We start from the raw sequence: 17,720 nt of genomic DNA on the forward strand, positions 1-17,720 counted from the left end.
ACAACCCCCATCATCTCGATCAGCAGAACAGCATTTCTTCACATAATGGTTGCTCCTCTAACCATCGCTGTGACCGGCACTGCGATTATCCCCAAACGAGCTGAACGCGCTCTTCTTGACGTCGAAATATCCGCTACTGGTTTCTCCCGCGCTTTCATATCTGCAGAAGTCCAACTCTCCTGCCGACGTCTGGAAGATATACTTCGCAAAATATCTCCTGCAAATGATAGCCAGCTTGCACGCGAGTCAGCCACGATCGCGCACTGGTCAATGACATCTCTAAAGACGACATCGCATCTACCCACGGACCAATACGGCACTGTCCTCAAGAACGCTCAAAGAGTATATTCGACCTCCGTCTCTTTCGACATTCGGATCAGAGACTTCAGCAAACTAGGCACATTTGCAAGTCAAGTGTCGACGTTACCCTACACCTTGATCCACAGTGTCAGATGGGCATTAACGAGCACTACAAGGCAAGCCTACGAAAGTAAGCTGCGTGCAATGGCTGCCGAGGATGCCCTTGAACGAGCAAAGGACTATGCGAAAGCTCTTGGGCTTACAGCTGTATGGCCGGTCGAGGTCAAGGAAGCACAATGGGGCAGTCATGATCCTAATGCTGTTATGAAGGTCCAGGAGAAAGCAATGGATATGCGTCGACCAGTGTCAGATTCGGATCCGGCATTCGCGGATCTATTCTTCGAGCCAGAAGAGGTCACGATGAGTTCGAGGATTGACTGCAAATTCGAAGCGGAGTAACGGTTGACAAAAGTCTGGTAATATAACATTGTATGAATGGGTACGGACCTAAGGAAAGTAGAAATCACACAGGCACCGATTGTTCGTCGTAGCCTCTCGAGCGCAGATCGGTCAAAAAAAAAAAAAAAAAAAAAACAGCCGCCGGAAGGCAAGATGATGTTGTGTCCTCGACACATGTCCGCTGAAAGTCGGTTTCACGATCAGAGCCATCGTGGCTTCTGATAGCCATGTCAGAGACCTTGCAATCGATAGAGACAGGATTCCGGTATTAGGCCTGGAGAAGCTGGAAATTACTGTAAGGAAGTAGCAGCAGGTATTGCTGATAATATAACAAGCTTCCATATGAGCACAAGACATTCTCCATCAAAGCAATTAGTCTTTGTGTTGTTCTTTTTCATTCAATCTATGAAAGTTCGTGGTCAGCCATTGGGAAGTCCTCGAGTCCCGGACGTCGGCCAGCCTGAATCGCTCCTTCCTCTTCAGTTTGACCCGGGAGACCATCTTTTCCAAAGCACACAATATGTTTCTTCCTGTTTCAATTTCCCTTCTCATTCTCCGTGAGACATTGATACCATCAAGCCCATTCATTCTCCGACCTCATCGCACTATTTCTACCAGTAACGGAGATTAATCACTAACTCCATCTCCGGCTCAGATAAGCTCCCGTACTCCACTCCGAGGCTCTCGATGCTCGAGCACCTACTTTGTTTCTTGAACACTTGATACCTTCGCTTGTTCACCAACGTTCTCGTAGACAAAATGAGTTCCCCACCTCCTGGCCACTCGCAATCTTCTGCCTCCCATTCGAGCCCGAACTATGCACAAGCAGCAGATGAGTGGGTAGACGATGACGACATGGACTTCGAGGATGAAGATGGCACAGAATACGCAACTGGAGATGAAATTTACTTTGCTGGTTCGGATGGTCTAGAAGAGACCGAGTACTATGGTGCATTTGATCCACTCAACCCAAGAATCGGAAGTTGTGGCAAAATGCTAACATGACTTGAGCAGACGCCGACGAATCACTCGGACCAATCGCAATAGACTTCGAAACGACCGACGATGACGATGAGGACGGAGAAACAGCGACTGATGCACCTTCGGATTCAAATGAGAATGAAGAGGAAAGCGAGACTTCACAAGCAGAGACAGCAAGGCCACAGGCTCAGGGACGAACCATCGCTCGTCAGTGGCAATATGACATTCTTGCGGAGTACAAGTCGGCTGATAGCTTGTAGTCACACAACAGCAGATCCTACAACTGCTCGGAAACACTGGACTCAGAGGTCTTTTCGCGAACGTTGTTGGTCAGCGAGGAGCACTTGCTGCTGATGATGATGACGACTACGAGGACGACTCATACCTTGGCTGGCATGCCATGGGCCGAAGGGCCAGACGGCCTAAGAGAGAAGGCTCAGGATACCCCAAGGTCCCCAGTGAGGCTGGAAAAAAGCTGATGGAGTCTGGTAACTTCGGCACCACCGAGCGTCCGCGAGGAACGTTTGGCCGCAAGAGGAAGCTAGCATACAGGAACATGATGCGTGAGCTTGGAATGGGCGGTTGCGGTGCTCAAAAGAATGCCAACAGACTCATATCTCAGCACATGATACCTTCAACACAAGCCGACAGCATCATCAACTACAACCATCCTTGTTACTCTGGACAGTTCTCCGAGGACGGCAACTTCTTCTTCTCGTGTGCGCAGGACTTCAAGGTCCGCATGTACGATACTTCGAATCCGTACAAATGGAAGTACTATAAGACGGCGCACTATTATGGCGGTCAATGGACTATTACCGACGCGACCTTGAGTCCGGACAATAGATTCCTGGCATACAGTTCCATCAGAAGTGCAGTCTGTCTTTCTCCAACAGATCCAGAAAACACCATGGATCCTACGATATTGGACTTTGCGGATATGGGTCAGGCTAGAAGAACTGGACGTGGTTGGGGTCACTTTGGTATCTGGTCGCTACGATACTCTGGCGATGGTCGCGAGATTGTCGCCGGTACCTCGGACGAAAGCGTCTATGTATATGACATTGAAACACGACAGTCAATATTGCGAATCCATGGCCACAGGGACGACGTCAATGCTGTTTGCTACGGAGACAAAACATCACCACATATTTTATACTCTGGCTCAGATGATACTACATTGAAGGTCTGGGATAGACGATCAATGGGAGATGGCCGTGAAGCTGGCGCATTCGTTGGCCACACGGAAGGAATTACCTACATCGACAGCAAAGGCGATGGCAGATACGTTCTCAGTAATGCCAAAGACCAGACAATGAAGCTGTGGGATCTGCGCATGATGATGTCGACTGAGCGATTCGACAAGATCGACCCTGAACAATACACCACCGGCTTCGATTACAGATTCGCACCTTACGATGAGGAAGAGTATGAGTCTCATCCTCACGATTGCAGTCTGGTCACTTTCCGAGGCCACAAGGTTCTCAAGACGCTCATTAGATGTCATTTCTCGCCACCGGGCAGCACGGATGGCCGTTATGTGTATAGTGGAAGTCATGATGGCTCCGTGTATATCTGGAACATGGATGCCACATTGGCGGGCAAGATCGATGTGCTGGAAGCAACCAGGAACTCACGACCTGAGCGTGACGAGCGATATGTCGATCGTTGGGAGCACAGCGGAGGACGCAGCCAATGGAGTACCATCGTCCGAGACGCCGCCTGGCATCCCACAGCTCCAGTCATTGCCGGTAAGTTTGCATCTTCCTAGCTCAACGCTCCAAAATCTAACAAACATTCACAGCAACTTCATGGAATGGATGGGATCACGGTCTAGGAACCTGCACAGTACACACCTGGAACGACGACAACGAATCCGACGAAGCCGAGCCCAAGATGGGAGCACGCTTGAACCCCCAACTCGAGCAAGACAGCAGATACTACGAGGCAGCCGCCAACCGAGCGACCTCGACCAGACGAAGCCGCTTCGTGACACGAGCACAGATGGCTCGAAATGATGAAGAAGCTGAAGAGTAGATATCTTCTGAAGACCTTGACTCTTTCGGTCTGAAGCCTTTGAACAAGTTGTCTTTGCCATACACGGGGAAATAAGGGGGAGTTCCTTTTCTGGTCGCTTTGGTGGTGGGGTTATTGCACGTATTTTAGGGTTACCTTTGGGGACACTCCTTTTAGCTTCTTCTTCTTCTTCTTTCTTTTTCTCGGATCTGTACATATGGATGGGCATTAGTTTCGGCAAAGGGTCAGCTTCCAGAACAGAATTTCACTCCTTCATTGAGCCAGCAATTCTGCATATCACCACCAATGAAGAAGTATTTCTTCGTGTTTTGCTCGTGACAGATAGGCTTGTTTTTTTGAAGATGTTTTTGATCTGCGTTTCTGTGGTATCAAAATAACTGGCAAAGAACGCCCAGAAATATTCCCCTTGCTCTTTTGAGTGGATAGAGAAAAAGTTGTACAGTAAAAAGGGGAAATGAGGGAGCCGTCTGCTCCGGTCGAGGCTTCAGGGGAGTTGCGGATAAAGGTATCAAGCTGTTTCTTTGGGCGCAAAAGGTCTTTCGACAGAAGCGTCCTCCCATAAACTTTGCCTGTTCGCGATACATCGCTCTTGCTGTTCTGCCCTGTTGGATATAGATCGGAACTCGAATAGGTCGAAAAAAAAGGAGGAAGGAGGTTGGTTCGAGAAGAAGCGATCGCTTTATGCGCCACCGACGAGAATGTTGTTGACGGGGATGTGAACTGCAAGAGTCCACGTCAGCTAAATGTCCTTTCCCTCCAAGATAAACAGGTGTCGCAAACACGTACTCAACTTGACGACGTAACCGATAACGCCCATGACGAGGAAACCGACACCGACGGCCTGGCTGATCTTGAGGAATTCGCGCTTGTCGGGCTTACTGTGCAGAAGCATGTCAGTGAAACCAAATCATTGAGCAAGAGGCAGGAAGCAAGAGAGAGCTAGGAAGTGGTGGAAAGAAAGACGAGAGGTCGAGACGTACGTGCAGCGGTTGATGAACTGAGTGCCATCCTTGATGAACTCGCGGGGCATCTCCATGATCTCTTGCATTTGGCTCGACGACATGATTGCTTGTTGTGAATGTGTTTGTGATTTGACGAGCAAAAGTCGATTGTTGTAAGAGTTGTGGGAATGTGGTATGGGATGCGACGAAAGGGACTCGCCGTGCTGTTGGTCGATGGTGCCAGCTGTCTATCAATTTGCGGAGAGAGTTCTGGAGGTCTGTGCGTGCGTGCAAGGAGTTGCTTCTGGGCTGGAACTTTTGCCTTTCACATGCTTCGTTTGCTTCCATTTTGATAACAGAATAGTTTGCTAGCTCATGTCTTCGAATCGACTTGGACATTAATTGAATAATGCTTGTTCTTGTAATCGATCGCGCTCAATTCGAGCGATTGCTCATAAAATTATATACAGAAAGCATGATGATGGAATCATGGCTCCAAAACGCCCGTACACCATACATGCCAATTGGGGAATTATATACTACTTCTTGAACAACAAACCATCGCTCATCAGATCATGGTCATCTTTGGTGGGAGGCTTTTTGACAAACTCCTTGCCGCCAGAGTTGTTGGTAGCATAGATCTCAGCAATGCAGAGGTCGAAAGGACCAGGAACACGGTCAATCAAACCAATCCCGATACTTCTAACCTTCTGGCGCATCATATCGCTCTGAGGCTCGACAACCATGCCGTGGTTCGTACGGACGAATTCGCTGATGGGAAGAATGACAGTCTCCCATTCGCCGGGCGTCTGAGCGTACAGACGGTGCTGGTGTAGATCGGTGGGCACGATTGATTCGGTCTGGACATTGATGAAGTATTTGCGAGCGTCACTCTTGACTTTGAGAGCAATGTAGCTGTATGGGTCGAGGTCCCAGAGTCCTTTGCCAAACAGGGTACGGCCCATATCTCTTGTGCGCCAGGCGGCGTATCCAGAACGTTGGATCTCGGGCCTGTTTGCAGGAAGCTCGTTTGAGATTGTCCCGTGGAAGCGAACGTGTGAAGGTTGGCCTGCCTTGGCTGGGATGAAATCGAAGTTGACTTTTGAGAAGCCGCCCATGTCTTCATCGGACATGACTTTGCAGTTTTCGAGCGAGTCGGCCTCATTGAATGTGACGAGTGGAAAAGGTTTCTCGGGACGGTTGATTGCTTCGGCTCTGATGGCTGTTTGTGAGCAGCATGTTAGCTAGGATGCTGACGGTAGAGCAGAGACTGTAGGGAAAGACGGACCAATGTTGGACAGCCTCGAGAATTCCTGCAGGCTGCGCTTCCAGAAGCCCGCAGGCGCCATCAATCTCCGCGTGCATTGCATTGTGGAATGTGCGACTGTTGTGTATGAAGGTGCAAGACGAAGAGAGCAGGGTAAAATGGTATGACAGCAATTCCTGACGTACTTCAAAGACCCTGGTGGTGATGCATGACTCGAGCTTGCATGATGCGGAGGAACTGAAGCCGGAACTTTGAAGGCTGCTTTTTTTTGGGCCTGGAGCATCGAGAAAGTCGACGGCAACCTCGAATCCCGTCATTGATCCTTCACCATCCACGAAACGAATACTCCGACACTTCCACATCCCCATACTCTACCTGCAGTCTCTCAACCTTGTTCGTCGCCATACACCTCTCACCTCTCCCTCGTTCATGACGGCCCACCCGTCTGTCGCCGCCGCGCGAGAAGCGACCATCGACCCGAGTCCCCTGCTCCAATCAAGGGAAACTGGCGAAGCATATCCCGAAAAGGCACAAGATGGAGCCCAGCTGAGGCCACCGCCGCCTGTCGCAAAGTCATGGGCTCACTTCGTTGCTGGAGGGTGAGTCCACTCATGCCATCTCGCCTCGTCCATCTTGCTGATCCAGTCACCATAGCCTAGGTGGCATGACCGCTGCGACTCTGACCTGCCCACTTGACGTTCTCAAAACCCGCCTACAATCAGACTTTTACCAATCACAACTAAACGCCTCTCGCGCCGCAAGAGGCATCCCACCGCTGTCGCAACTCTCCTACTCACGAACCGCAATCCTCCACATCCGCGAAACTTTCCAGATCTTGACCGCCATCCCTCGCGCAGAAGGCCCTCGCGCTCTCTTCAAAGGTCTAGGACCTAATCTCATCGGTGTCGTTCCAGCACGAGCCATCAACTTCTTCGCATACGGAAACGGAAAGAGAATCCTATCGCAAAACTTCAACGACGGCAAAGAAGCCTCATGGATCCATTTGCTCGCAGCCGCCCAAGCAGGCATGATCACCGGAACAGCCACGAATCCAATCTGGCTAGTAAAAACACGCCTCCAACTAGACAAATCAAGAGCAGAAAAAACCGGCAGCGGCTTGGATGGCAGAAAATACAAAAACGCTTTGGATTGCACACTACAAACCGTACGCTCGGAAGGTATCCGCGGGTTGTACAGAGGATTGAGCGCGAGTTATCTGGGCGTGACGGAAAGCACATTACAATGGGTCCTTTACGAACGCATGAAGGGTTATATTGCAGTAAGAGAAGAGCGCATCGCTCTCGCCGGTCGCACGCGCACATCCTGGGACGAAGCAATTTCCTGGTCGCTCAAACTCGGTGCTGCGGGAAGTGCCAAATTCGTCGCCGCCTTGATCACATATCCTCACGAAGTCGTCCGTACGCGACTGCGACAGGCTCCTGTTACCACGGCCGTGGATGGCACGCCACAACTCAAATACACCGGTCTAGCACAATGCTTCAAGCTGGTCTGGAAGGAGGAAGGTATGGTTGCGCTATACGGCGGTTTGGTACCGCATATGCTCCGTGTCGTGCCCAGCGCCGCCATCATGTTCGGTATGTACGAAGCCGTGTTGCGATTCCTCGGAACGGATTCTGGCGTGTAAAAATAAACGAAAATCTTCGAACCCTCTTTACTCTTGTTTTTTGGAATATTTTAAGAACAAAAAAGCATTGGAGAATTTGGCGTTAGTGGATGGTGGGAGGGAGCTTTGTGTTTTTTTTTGGTTTGTAACAATATTGTGGAAAGATTTGTATCATATACGAAAGAAGTTGGCCTGTGTTGAGGCCTGGGAGAGAGATCGAATCGAGAAAGTCGCTACTCTGCTACATCCATCCACCTTGCTTGGATCCGTTTATGAGAAAGTAGTCAATCATGCTTCGTAAAACCCCCTATCGCTATACACTGTCACATTCCTTCCTTTAGAACACCTACATCGCAGCTCTGAAAGTCAACCCCTTCACAACCCCACCCTCTCCAACAAGCCAAACATCACACCTAACAACCTCATACATCCTAGTCTCATAAACCCTCAACTTCAACTCTTGCTCCTCACTTTCCACCAAAAACGCCCACCCATCCAACCGCGCCTCCACCTCACTATCCACCAATGCCTTATATCTCCCCACCATCTTAACCTTCCCATCCTTCACATACGCCTTCTGCAGCACAGGCACCTGCTCCCCCAACTCCAATACCCGTGCCAGAATCTCCGGCTCAGCGAGTGTGCCGTAGAAGAAATAATATACCGGATATTGATTTTGCAGCACCAAATCTGTGGATTTTTCGGGGCGATGTTGTGGTAGTGTGGGTTCTTTTATCCCTAAAGTGGGGGATGCAGATGTGGGTTGTAGGTCTTTTGATGCCATGTTTATGGTTATGAAGTGCGGTTCGTAGGAAATGTTAAGGTTGAGGAGGCCTTGGAGGATTAGATGTTCTTCTGCGGCGGTGATGTAGCAGAATGTTGAAGAGGTGGTTGGGTCTGAGGATTCGGCTGTGGTGGTGGTTGGGGGGTTCGCGAGACCTGCGATATCCTGGATATGTTCGGGGGTATCCAGAGGTCCGCCAAGGATTAAACCGCGCAGAATGTTGTTTGAATGTGATGTAGGCGATGGAGCTGGAGTCGACTTGACTCTTGAACGGCAGAAAAGATCATATTCACAACTCTCACGATCGTGGCCTTGTGCTTCCTTTGAGGCTTGGATGTCATGCCATAGCTCGTCGGAGAATCTCTGACGGTCGATGTCTATTCTGTAACGCTGGATCTTATCTTTTGCTTCTTCATGTCCCATGGTGAAGAGAGTTTGCCAGCGCTTGATATCGTCTTCGCTGACGTCGTCCAGGAAGCTGTCGATGGCATTTACGCTCATTCTCTCGAGTTCTTCTAGCAGAGAATCCATGTTGGCGAGTGATTTTGAAGGGTTGATGATGATTATGCTGCAAAGAAATTGAGGGTGCTTAAAAAGGTCTTGTAAAGTTCTTGACGATGGTGATGAAAGCGAAATCCCGTGTAGTTTGATGAAAAATATGAAAATTTAGATCTATGAGGGTGGAAGAACAAGGAAATGTGGAAAGTGGTTTCTCTGAAATCGAGCAAGAAGATGTGAGGTAATTTGTAGTGACTCAGAAAGTCTCTCACGATGACCTACCTCAAGAACAGAGCGAGATATGGGGGATATATCTTTGTCGCAAATGCCATTCACGACAACTTGCGAGGATAAAGATTACTGAAGCTCGAGGAACTTCTGGTTAGTCTGTCGTATGACACGATGTTCAGTTGGCATGCCTCTTGAGCAAGGGAGCTCGGATTATGATGGCTGTGAATTTGGCGAAGCTTCGACGAACACGCCTTCTACCCATCCAACTTCGTGCATTGCAGCAATCGTCACAACTTGCTCGAGGAAGCACAGGACAGTCATAGCGACACGAGACGAACGGATTCAACGATGTCAATATGATAGTCGGTCCGAGGGTTCCATTCTGCCGGCAAGATAGTTGGACTATGCTGGCGGTATGCTCGAGTAGACGTCTAGGATACATCCTTCTCTTTCATCCAGGACTTCTTGACATGTTGAAATCATTTCGTAGCTTCAGATTCACCTTCTGGTTTCGTCGATTCGGTTGATTGTTTTTGATCGGGTCCGAGGCTGTAAGAGGTCGTCTTTAACGACTTTCCCCCTGAGACGAACGGTCAGGGTGTTTCTAGATCTCATGTGCAGCCAAATCTCTTTGATTCGTTTTGGTCTTCCGTTATTGAATTTTGCGTAGTTGACAATATAATTTATTTGTTGGTTGTGCTTTCGAGGTGGAAGCCCGTCTTTTTGTCGCGTCGAAAACATCAACGAGGCCGCGGCTGGATTTGTGGGAGCTCCTTCCAAACCACAAACAACGATAATTATTTCTGGAAGCCACTAGCTCGTGGAATCACGAACGTTTGAGCGAGTCGAGTTTTTGAGATGCTAGATGCACTTTCCTAGTCTAGCTGCTCCTTGAGTAAAACAACCACAACCATCTGGAGGCCTCAAAACAAACACGCGAACGACCATGTCGCGATTCCTTACGCCATCAAAGATATGCATACTTCTGTTGATACAGCTATATCGCGATGGGAATGTACCTTCGAAAAGCACGATACCGCTCTTATCGTTCATCTCCAAACACACAATACACAGATCACCACTCAATACCTCGAATCAGCAACCATTGACCCCACCATCGATTGAGGAGTTTGAAGCGTTACTAAAATCTCACGAATCCGCTATACCTGGAAGGTCTCTCTATCAACTCTTCGTCGACCACTTATGGGCTGTTCACGACTTTGTCACCTTTACTGCATTCCTCCAAAATCAGACTCTTGTAACGGCCCAACTTCAAGAACATGTCGAGGGCGGCAAGGTCAAGCTTGTTTGCAGTCCAACCAGCCCGATCGGGCAGTTCGCTCGAAGATGCCATCTCGAGTCAGTGCGACTACAGTTCAGTGATGCCTATCAGCTTTGGGAAGATCTGGTCGTATTTCGTGAACCGACTAGGACCACTTATGTCGAGCGAAACCCGAAATCACCCTATGCCAGCTACTTCCCCAATGCAGCCTCTGCCAATTTACTGCAAGCGGAGCAGCCGGGAGTATCGGCCATTCTCCTCGATCGCATGAACAAGCAAGAAGGTCGACCATCCGTACCGTCCAGTCTTGATGATGTGGAGAAAGTGATGCACTTCCAGCTAGGGCAGCTGCAAAAGTTTGGCAGCAGAGTGTCAGACGAGATGAAGGCTCAACTGAGAGCGATGGTGGAACAAGGAGCGTCGAAACCTTCAGACATGCATTTCATCAAGTACGTTAGATTTCCCGATCACTACGTATATATCACATCACTCACCTGAAACAGTTTCTTCGATGCTTGGAGGAGTGGTGCATACAACAAGGCTATTGAACTCCTCCACCGATACTTCGACTACACCATGGAGAGTCAAGGAACGGACCACATCAAGACCTATCACCAGTATGCCTTGCTCCATCTGGCCGTCCTCCATGCAGATTTCGGATGCTATGGTGAAGCTATATCGGCCATGAACGAGTGTATTGCTACTGCTCGCGAAAACCAAGACGCTCGTTGTCTGCACTTCAGTCTTTCTTGGCTTGCCCATCTCCGAAAAGCATATCCCGAATTCTCTCGTCTTGAAAACGGTGGCGAGGGCAGCGAGCTAGCGGGCAATGAAAGCGATATCATCACTTTCCTGCAACAGAAAGCAGTCGAGAACAAAGACTGGGCTACTCTCAGTAGTTCTTTGCTAAGCCAGGCTGAAGTTATCGTTGAGAGTGGTGGCAGTGTTGCCAGGGCCTTGGAACAGATATACCAGTCAAGCTACCTCAACAGCTTACATAATGTCGCCAGCATGATACCAAGTCAGCTTCGACTTCACTCAGCAATTTTCAACAGACTTGGTCAGATGCCTCTTGCAGAACACTACTGTGAGGTCATGTACCATGTCTTTAGTAAAGATGCCTCAAGGCCGGATGTACTCAACGTGGTGCTGCAGAATGCACACATGCACACTATTTTGGGTCAGTATGAGGAGGCATACGAGCTGCTCAGACAGAACGACCCTTCGAGAGAGAGGACATTGCGTCTTGACAACACGTTCACTGCGTTTGCAGCAATGATCAGTCTCAGACGCGCCATTCATCGGTAAGTCCAACTTAAGCCTCCGTCATAGTCTATCCGCTGACCGATACTAGCAACGACTTCTTCGTCGCCGAAGAGTTCTTACGCCAGCTCAAGCCGATACGGCAAACGGCAGATGCTGGTGTCATATTCGAGACGCACGTACTCGAGATTGAGCTCCTGATGCGACAGGGAAAGTTGTCGAGTGCGTTCGACCACATCGAGAAGCAGGTGGCTGAGGCGAAGGCTGCAGACTCTTCAGGTATGGACATTGCTCGCATCGCAGCCAGGAGTGGATACAAGACTGACTGTTGATAGATATCGTTCGGCGAATCAAATTGCTCATCCTCAAGGCGAGACTCTTCGCAAAGGCGGGTCTGCCGGCAAAGGGCTTCAGTATCGCGATGCGGGCAGCCTCTTCGGCGCAGAGAGCTATGATAATGCCCGCAATGTGGGAAGCCGTGGGCGCTTTATCTGTCATTCTCATTGACCTCGGCGAGTTCGGTGCGGCCAAAAGCTTGGTGGATGCCATCATGCCACAGGTTCTGGAAGGCGGCAACACCACGACGATCGCACAGCTCTACTCGATTCTGACAGACTCATACGTTGGACTTGCAGGGGAGATATCCGAGACGAATACAAAGGAGAGCTCAAGTCATATTGATGCCGCCTTTACATGCCTAAATCGAGCACACGAAGGTAAGAACATCTTCGATATCTGATTCAATCATACGGAAGCTGACAGAAAACGAAACAGCATACGTCAAAGTGGAAGACCTGGATGGCACTTTGGAGAGCCTGATGAAGAAGGCAATTCTGTACAAGCACAAAGATGACGAAGACATGGTCGAAGAGATGGAGCGCCTTTACAACACTACCGTCCAGGAAGCCGAGAGAAGGCATTCGGCAAATCAGAGTAGAGACACTTGAGCATGACGAATAGTTGGTAGACGCAGAAGATAGCTGACAAACGAAACGTTAAATAATAGGTAGATGCATGCCTCTGCTATCTGTACAATTGGCGCGAGGTGACTCCTGATTTCTACGACTCTTCTGAGCGCAGGAGTGTTTGGCTAAAAGGACAAAAATTGGAAGAGTCTCAGAGATACACTTTGTTCATTCCAAGAATAGGCGAGCATAATTTACTCGTCCGACTTCTTGTGGTAGTTGACCTTGTCGTTCCAGAAGATGGTCTGATAGCAGCTGTATTAGCTACGTCCTTCTCGCTTGTATCAATCCGTAGCGGGACGGGATCAAAGCTTACCTTGTCACCGTCACCCCAGAAGTAGTTCTTGGTACGGATGTTCTGGTAGGGGTACTCGGGCTGCTCGGACTTCGGGGGCTCGTGGGACTTGTGCTCCCAGTGCTCGAGCCACAGGCGGTAGGCGTTGACACCACCGAGAATGATGGAGGGGATGACGACGCTGTTGTGAGAAACACTCGGTCAGAATCCTGTTTCGCTGTCTCTTTCTTAAATTGTAGTGGAATGGTCTCTCTTTCTCAATTCGTTCGGCGAGGGCATAACAGCAAGCGGGGATTCGGAAGACGCATACTAGATGGAGAGCTTGCGCCAGAGGTCTGTTGTATGTCGGGTCAGCAAGAATTCGAGGCCAATTGACACGCGCAAGAAAGCGACAGGTTCAGAACATACCACTGGTGGCAGCGGCGTGGTCCTTGACGGCAGCACGCTCGCGGTTGAAAGCGTTGTCGGCAGCGCCCTGGAAGCCTGACTGGCCGGCGCCGTGGAGCTGGCGGCGGCCGAGCTGGCGGAGGATGGGAGAGCGCAGTTGCTTAGCGGCGCGTGTGGTGAACATGATTGCGGATATTACGGTGAGTGGAGAGTGGAGAGCGATTCAATTGACGGTATGGCTTTTGCTGCATGACCATCGTCAATCACGGCGGGAGGTGCTTGGTCCCGGCTGGTCTTGGCAACAGCTGACACTTTGGCTGAGGAAGCTGCGACCCTGCTCTCGAGCTCTCGCGCCTTCCAATGCGGCTCTGATGCGCGTCATAGTTGACTTCCGTCACGTCCTCCAGGCTGGAAGGCGCGTTCGTGGTAGTTGCCAATTGCAATCAGATCAATTTGTTCATGGCTTCAACATAACACAACCTCTCCTACCATGAACATCATACATGTGAACGTGCGATTGATCCTACTACCACCATCATCATGAGACTTACTACCTGGAATGTCAACGGCATTCGCAACCCATTCTCTTACCAACCATGGAGTACAACAAAAACTTTCCCAGCCATGTTCGATATCCTCGAGGCCGACATCATTGTGATGCAGGAGCTGAAGATTCAGCGAAAAGATCTGCGTGATGACATGGTAATACTGGACGGCTGGGATTGCTACTTCAGCCTGCCAAAGCAGAAGAAAGGTCTGTCTGATTCATTGTTGTAGCTTGAAACAGTGTGGCTCATGATTTTGTATCAGGCTATTCTGGCGTAGGCATATACACCCGCAATTCCACCTGCTCTCCCATTCGAGCCGAAGAGGGTATTCTGGGAGTTCTAACGCCACCAAACTCGACAACCCAATATCGCAATCTGCCCGAGTCCCAGCATGTCGGTGGCTACCTTTCCGAGATGGAGCTTCTCGAGCTCGGTGTTGATCCTCTTCTTCTGGACGCCGAGGGTCGCTGCGTGTGTCTTGAGTTTCCCGCCTTCGTGCTCTTTGGCGTCTACAGTCCTGCCAACTCCAACGGCCTTAGAGATGATTTTCGCTATGCCTTCCTGACTGCCTTGGACTGCCGCATTCGCAAGCTCAACAAGATGGGCAAGCGAGTCATTCTGACCGGCGACCTCAATGTCTCTCGCGGCTTGATCGATACAGCGTCCGCTACTGAAGACATCAAGAAGGCAGGTCTGACAGCCGAGGAATATGTCAGCACCCCTAACCGTAGGATTTTCAACCAGCTCATCATTGGTGGTGAGGTCTACGGCGAAAGGGACGAAGGTCGGGAACAGCCGCTTCTGCTAGACACCACCAGAGAGTTCCACCCCGAGAGGAAGGGCATGTACACTCATTGGGAGCAGAAGATCAACGCCAGACCTGGAAACTTTGGAAGCCGCATCGACTTTGTTCTTGCGAGTGGCTCTATGCGGGATTGGTTCATCCACGCCGACATCCAAGAAGGACTCTTTGTAAGTATGATTCCTCTAGCCAGCCTGGATGTTTGCTGACTCAACTGTAGGGCTCTGATCATTGTCCAGTTTATGGCGAGTTCAAGAACATCGTCAATGTCGACCGTGATGGCGATCAGATAGAGATCCAACTGGTCGATATCATGAACCCACCTGGTGTGTTCAACAATGGCGTCAGAGAGAAGGACTGGAACATCAAAGAACTTCCTCCATTCAGTGCCAGACTCATGCCAGAGTTCTATCAAAGAAGAAGCATCAAAGACATGTTCAAGAAGTCTGCTGCTCCTGCCGCCTCTGCTTCGTCATCAAGCAGCCTGGCAGCCGCGACCCCCAAGCCGCAGGCTGAGCATACCACGGGCGAAACATCTTCGGCAAGTGTAGGCTCGTCCGTGGTAGCAGCTTCCTCAAGATCGATCGCTCCTTCTTCTCCTGAGAAGAAACGCAAAGCATCGGAGGTGTCTGCTATTCAGACAACGAAGAAGCAGAAATCCACTCCCGCTGCCTCATCGAAGGCCGCACCCACCAAAGGTCAAAAGAGCTTGAAGGGCTTCTTCCAAGCAAAGCCAAAGCCAGAGGACCCGGCAGAGGACACGAAAGAGGATGTGCCCGTATCTGGCAAGGCTGGCGTGGTGGGAGACGCAGAGGAGATGGTAGGCGATTCCACCATATCAGAAGCAACTGCTGCATCATCTACGCCGCATTTTTCCAGCACCAGAGACTTGAGATCCTCAGCTAATCTTCGAGGCAGCCCAGCAGCATCTAACGCTCCTCTGAAGTTGGATGATCAGCCGCCGCCAGACGATGCTGATGAGATGGTCTACGATCCAATTGTCAACAAGGAGTCGTGGCAGAGCTTATTCCGTAAGCCAGCAGCGCCGCTGTGCGAAGGACATGAAGAGCCATGCAAAAGCATGCAGACAAAGAAGAAAGGCGAGAACCAAGGACGTAGCTTCTGGATGTGTGCAAGGCCGCTGGGGCCATCGGGCAACAAGGAGAAAGGCACACAGTGGCGATGCCCAACATTCATATGGTGCAGCGACTTCAAAGCCGGCGAGACGAGGTAGACAAGAGGAGATCACGAAGACGAGAGAACAACAAGGTATTAGACAGAATTAGTTGTGGTTGATTGCTATGATGAGAAGAAAAGCATTATGTGCTCGCTTGAACGAAGAAGTCGAAATGAAAAAGAAAACAAACTTGAAACAGCCAATGCCCAGTACGCCTACCATGCAAAGATCCATTGATCCTGTGCGCTCCCTCCTCCTTTTGTTCCTCCCATGCTGTGTAAAAAGACAACCAAGAACGATAATAGTTGAAGAAACGCCATGCTGTAATGTAGTTTGGGCGGTGATGTTGTGAAGAGAAGCCGTCATCAAGACAGCGAGGTCATGAAGAGAAGTTGCCATCGAGACAGCGAGGTCGAGAAGAGATGGAAGCGAGTCAATCAGTTGACAAACTCCATACCCCACATGTGCTCGGGCATCTGCTCCAAGAACTCTGTGAAGCGTAGAGACTCGAGGTCGTTGTACTGGAATCCATTGTCGGCACCATCAGCACCATCGCCATCCATGTTCTCGAGCTCGCGGGCCAACATGTCCTCGAGCGAAGACTCGAAGGTGTTCAAGTCAGTCTGAGCCATGGTGAGGTCGTTGGCGGTGAGGTTGGGGTCGATGAGAGAGGCGCCGTTATTGCCGTCGGCCATGGCGTGGTTGAGAGTGGTAGGCAGAGAAGTAGAGGCGCCGGGAGCGAGGAGAGAAGCAGGACCGTACTCGTAGTCGATGTTGTGTTCTTCCAAGAGGTTGGAGAACAGGTCAAGCTGGTTGGACTCGAAGGTGTCGAGGGTGAAGGAGGCAAGGTCACCGTTGGATGAGTAGCCGAGAAGAGGGTCATCGTGGTTGCTGAAGTCGACGATTTGAGAAGGCGAGGTGACAGATGAGAAGGGACCGACGGTGGGAGCAATAGGCGAGAAGTTGTTGATGGTACTGGCAGTGTTGACTGAGACGGTAGGGACAGCAGTAGAGGCTGAAGCTGATGATGAAGGAATGACCTGCTGAGCGGCAGGGCTATGGCCTTGCGCTTGGTCATGCAACGTTTCTTTTCATGAGGCTTGCGAGGCTGGTACTGGTAGCCGGGGTGGTAGCGAATATGCTGGCGCTCGACGCTCTCAGCCTGGTCCTTCCACTGCTTCTTGACAGGCTCGGATTCATCGCACCACATCTTGCCAATGATCCTTGCTATAGCAAGGTTTGAGTTGTCATGATATCAAGGACAAAGTAGGGAGAGACTTACAGATTCCATTGTTGTGAAGACCAGGTTGCGAGCCACAGTGTCAGAGTGATGATGCTTGCGGTAGAAGATGGAAGCATTAGCAGGGCGGCTGGCTTGGATGCCCTTCTTGAGAAGATATGGAGATTCTGGCGAAGGAGAATCAGGCGACGACAACGCAGTCTCGTCGGACTGACTGTGCGAGATAGAAGACACAATACAAAAGGTTTCGACGACTGCAAATTTTGACCTCAACCTCAAGCTGTGCATTATTGGGAGTGCTGCGGAAGAGTAACAGTACAGTCAAGGAAAGAGTGAGTCGGAAATTCTTCCGTAGCATCGAGCGAAACAGGCAATGCAATTGTGACCAAGGCGGCCCTCTCAATCAGAAGGAAGGATGGTTTCAGTGCTGCCGGCAACAACGCTCACGGGCTGAACCATAGCGTGCTATCGCGCTTTGCCAACATTCTGCTACTGGAGTTGAAAATCAAGGGAAAGGCTGAAGCTGGTGATGGTGAGAGAGTGCCCATATCGTCGCCGATGATAGGAAATTCCGTCTTTGACGACGTGGTTCATTTCCTTCTAGCGAACACAATAGAGGGGGGAGAGGTTTGCTTGTTG

General features: G+C 50.3%; 9 protein-coding genes across 9 annotated transcripts; 5 read left to right on the forward strand and 4 right to left on the reverse strand.

Annotated features, from left to right (window-relative positions):
• Positions 1–45: 45 nt before the first annotated feature.
• On the forward strand, positions 46–759 carry M438DRAFT_401489 (uncharacterized protein; the record flags this gene model as incomplete). Its single annotated transcript, XM_029909545.1, has 1 exon — positions 46–759. The coding sequence occupies one exon, from the start codon at positions 46–48 to the stop codon at positions 757–759; it is 714 nt and encodes a 237-aa protein (XP_029765557.1).
• Positions 760–1,499: 740 nt separating this feature from the next.
• Positions 1,500–4,050, forward strand: M438DRAFT_286651 (WD40 repeat-like protein). The gene is made up of 4 exons (XM_029901593.1): positions 1,500–1,708; positions 1,774–1,947; positions 2,001–3,491; positions 3,545–4,050. The coding sequence occupies exons 1-4, from the start codon at positions 1,519–1,521 to the stop codon at positions 3,775–3,777; spliced, it is 2,088 nt and encodes a 695-aa protein (XP_029765558.1). The 5' UTR covers positions 1,500–1,518; the 3' UTR covers positions 3,778–4,050.
• A 406-nt stretch (positions 4,051–4,456) lies between these two features.
• On the reverse strand, positions 4,457–4,825 carry M438DRAFT_264140 (transport protein-like protein Sec61 subunit gamma; the record flags this gene model as incomplete). The annotated part of the gene is made up of 3 exons (XM_029899928.1): positions 4,457–4,497; positions 4,564–4,655; positions 4,758–4,825. The coding sequence occupies 3 exons, from the start codon at positions 4,823–4,825 to the stop codon at positions 4,457–4,459; spliced, it is 201 nt and encodes a 66-aa protein (XP_029765559.1).
• Positions 4,826–5,139: 314 nt separating this feature from the next.
• M438DRAFT_286658 (complex I intermediate-associated protein 30, mitochondrial precursor) lies at positions 5,140–6,075 on the reverse strand. The gene is made up of 2 exons (XM_029901594.1): positions 6,007–6,075; positions 5,140–5,940 (listed from the first exon to the last, which is right to left on the reverse strand). The coding sequence occupies exons 1-2, from the start codon at positions 6,065–6,067 to the stop codon at positions 5,258–5,260; spliced, it is 744 nt and encodes a 247-aa protein (XP_029765560.1). The 5' UTR covers positions 6,068–6,075; the 3' UTR covers positions 5,140–5,257.
• A 339-nt stretch (positions 6,076–6,414) lies between these two features.
• On the forward strand, positions 6,415–7,630 carry M438DRAFT_262480 (mitochondrial carrier protein RIM2; the record flags this gene model as incomplete). Its single annotated transcript, XM_029899823.1, has 2 exons — positions 6,415–6,584; positions 6,640–7,630. 2 exons carry the CDS (start codon positions 6,415–6,417, stop codon positions 7,628–7,630), a joined length of 1,161 nt encoding a protein of 386 aa, XP_029765561.1.
• Positions 7,631–7,955: 325 nt separating this feature from the next.
• M438DRAFT_401494 (uncharacterized protein) lies at positions 7,956–8,924 on the reverse strand (the record flags this gene model as incomplete). Its single annotated transcript, XM_029909546.1, has 1 exon — positions 7,956–8,924. One exon carries the CDS (start codon positions 8,922–8,924, stop codon positions 7,956–7,958), a length of 969 nt encoding a protein of 322 aa, XP_029765562.1.
• An 866-nt stretch (positions 8,925–9,790) lies between these two features.
• Positions 9,791–13,024, forward strand: M438DRAFT_308719 (uncharacterized protein). The gene is made up of 5 exons (XM_029902358.1): positions 9,791–10,853; positions 10,908–11,708; positions 11,759–11,946; positions 12,003–12,383; positions 12,442–13,024. Exons 1-5 carry the CDS (start codon positions 10,069–10,071, stop codon positions 12,612–12,614), a joined length of 2,328 nt encoding a protein of 775 aa, XP_029765563.1. The 5' UTR covers positions 9,791–10,068; the 3' UTR covers positions 12,615–13,024.
• On the reverse strand, positions 12,747–13,542 carry M438DRAFT_401496 (cytochrome c oxidase subunit VIa). Its single transcript, XM_029909547.1, has 4 exons — positions 13,336–13,542; positions 13,238–13,262; positions 12,949–13,108; positions 12,747–12,877 (listed from the first exon to the last, which is right to left on the reverse strand). The coding sequence occupies exons 1-4, from the start codon at positions 13,496–13,498 to the stop codon at positions 12,827–12,829; spliced, it is 399 nt and encodes a 132-aa protein (XP_029765564.1). The 5' UTR covers positions 13,499–13,542; the 3' UTR covers positions 12,747–12,826.
• A 133-nt stretch (positions 13,543–13,675) lies between these two features.
• On the forward strand, positions 13,676–16,049 carry M438DRAFT_286670 (apyrimidinic endonuclease). The gene is made up of 3 exons (XM_029901595.1): positions 13,676–14,068; positions 14,125–14,834; positions 14,885–16,049. The coding sequence occupies exons 1-3, from the start codon at positions 13,855–13,857 to the stop codon at positions 15,896–15,898; spliced, it is 1,938 nt and encodes a 645-aa protein (XP_029765565.1). The 5' UTR covers positions 13,676–13,854; the 3' UTR covers positions 15,899–16,049.
• Positions 16,050–17,720: the final 1,671 nt, after the last annotated feature.

Source organism: Aureobasidium pullulans (assembly GCF_000721785.1).
Source record: "Aureobasidium pullulans EXF-150 unplaced genomic scaffold scaffold_1, whole genome shotgun sequence".
NCBI lineage: Eukaryota > Fungi > Ascomycota > Dothideomycetes > Dothideales > Saccotheciaceae > Aureobasidium > Aureobasidium pullulans.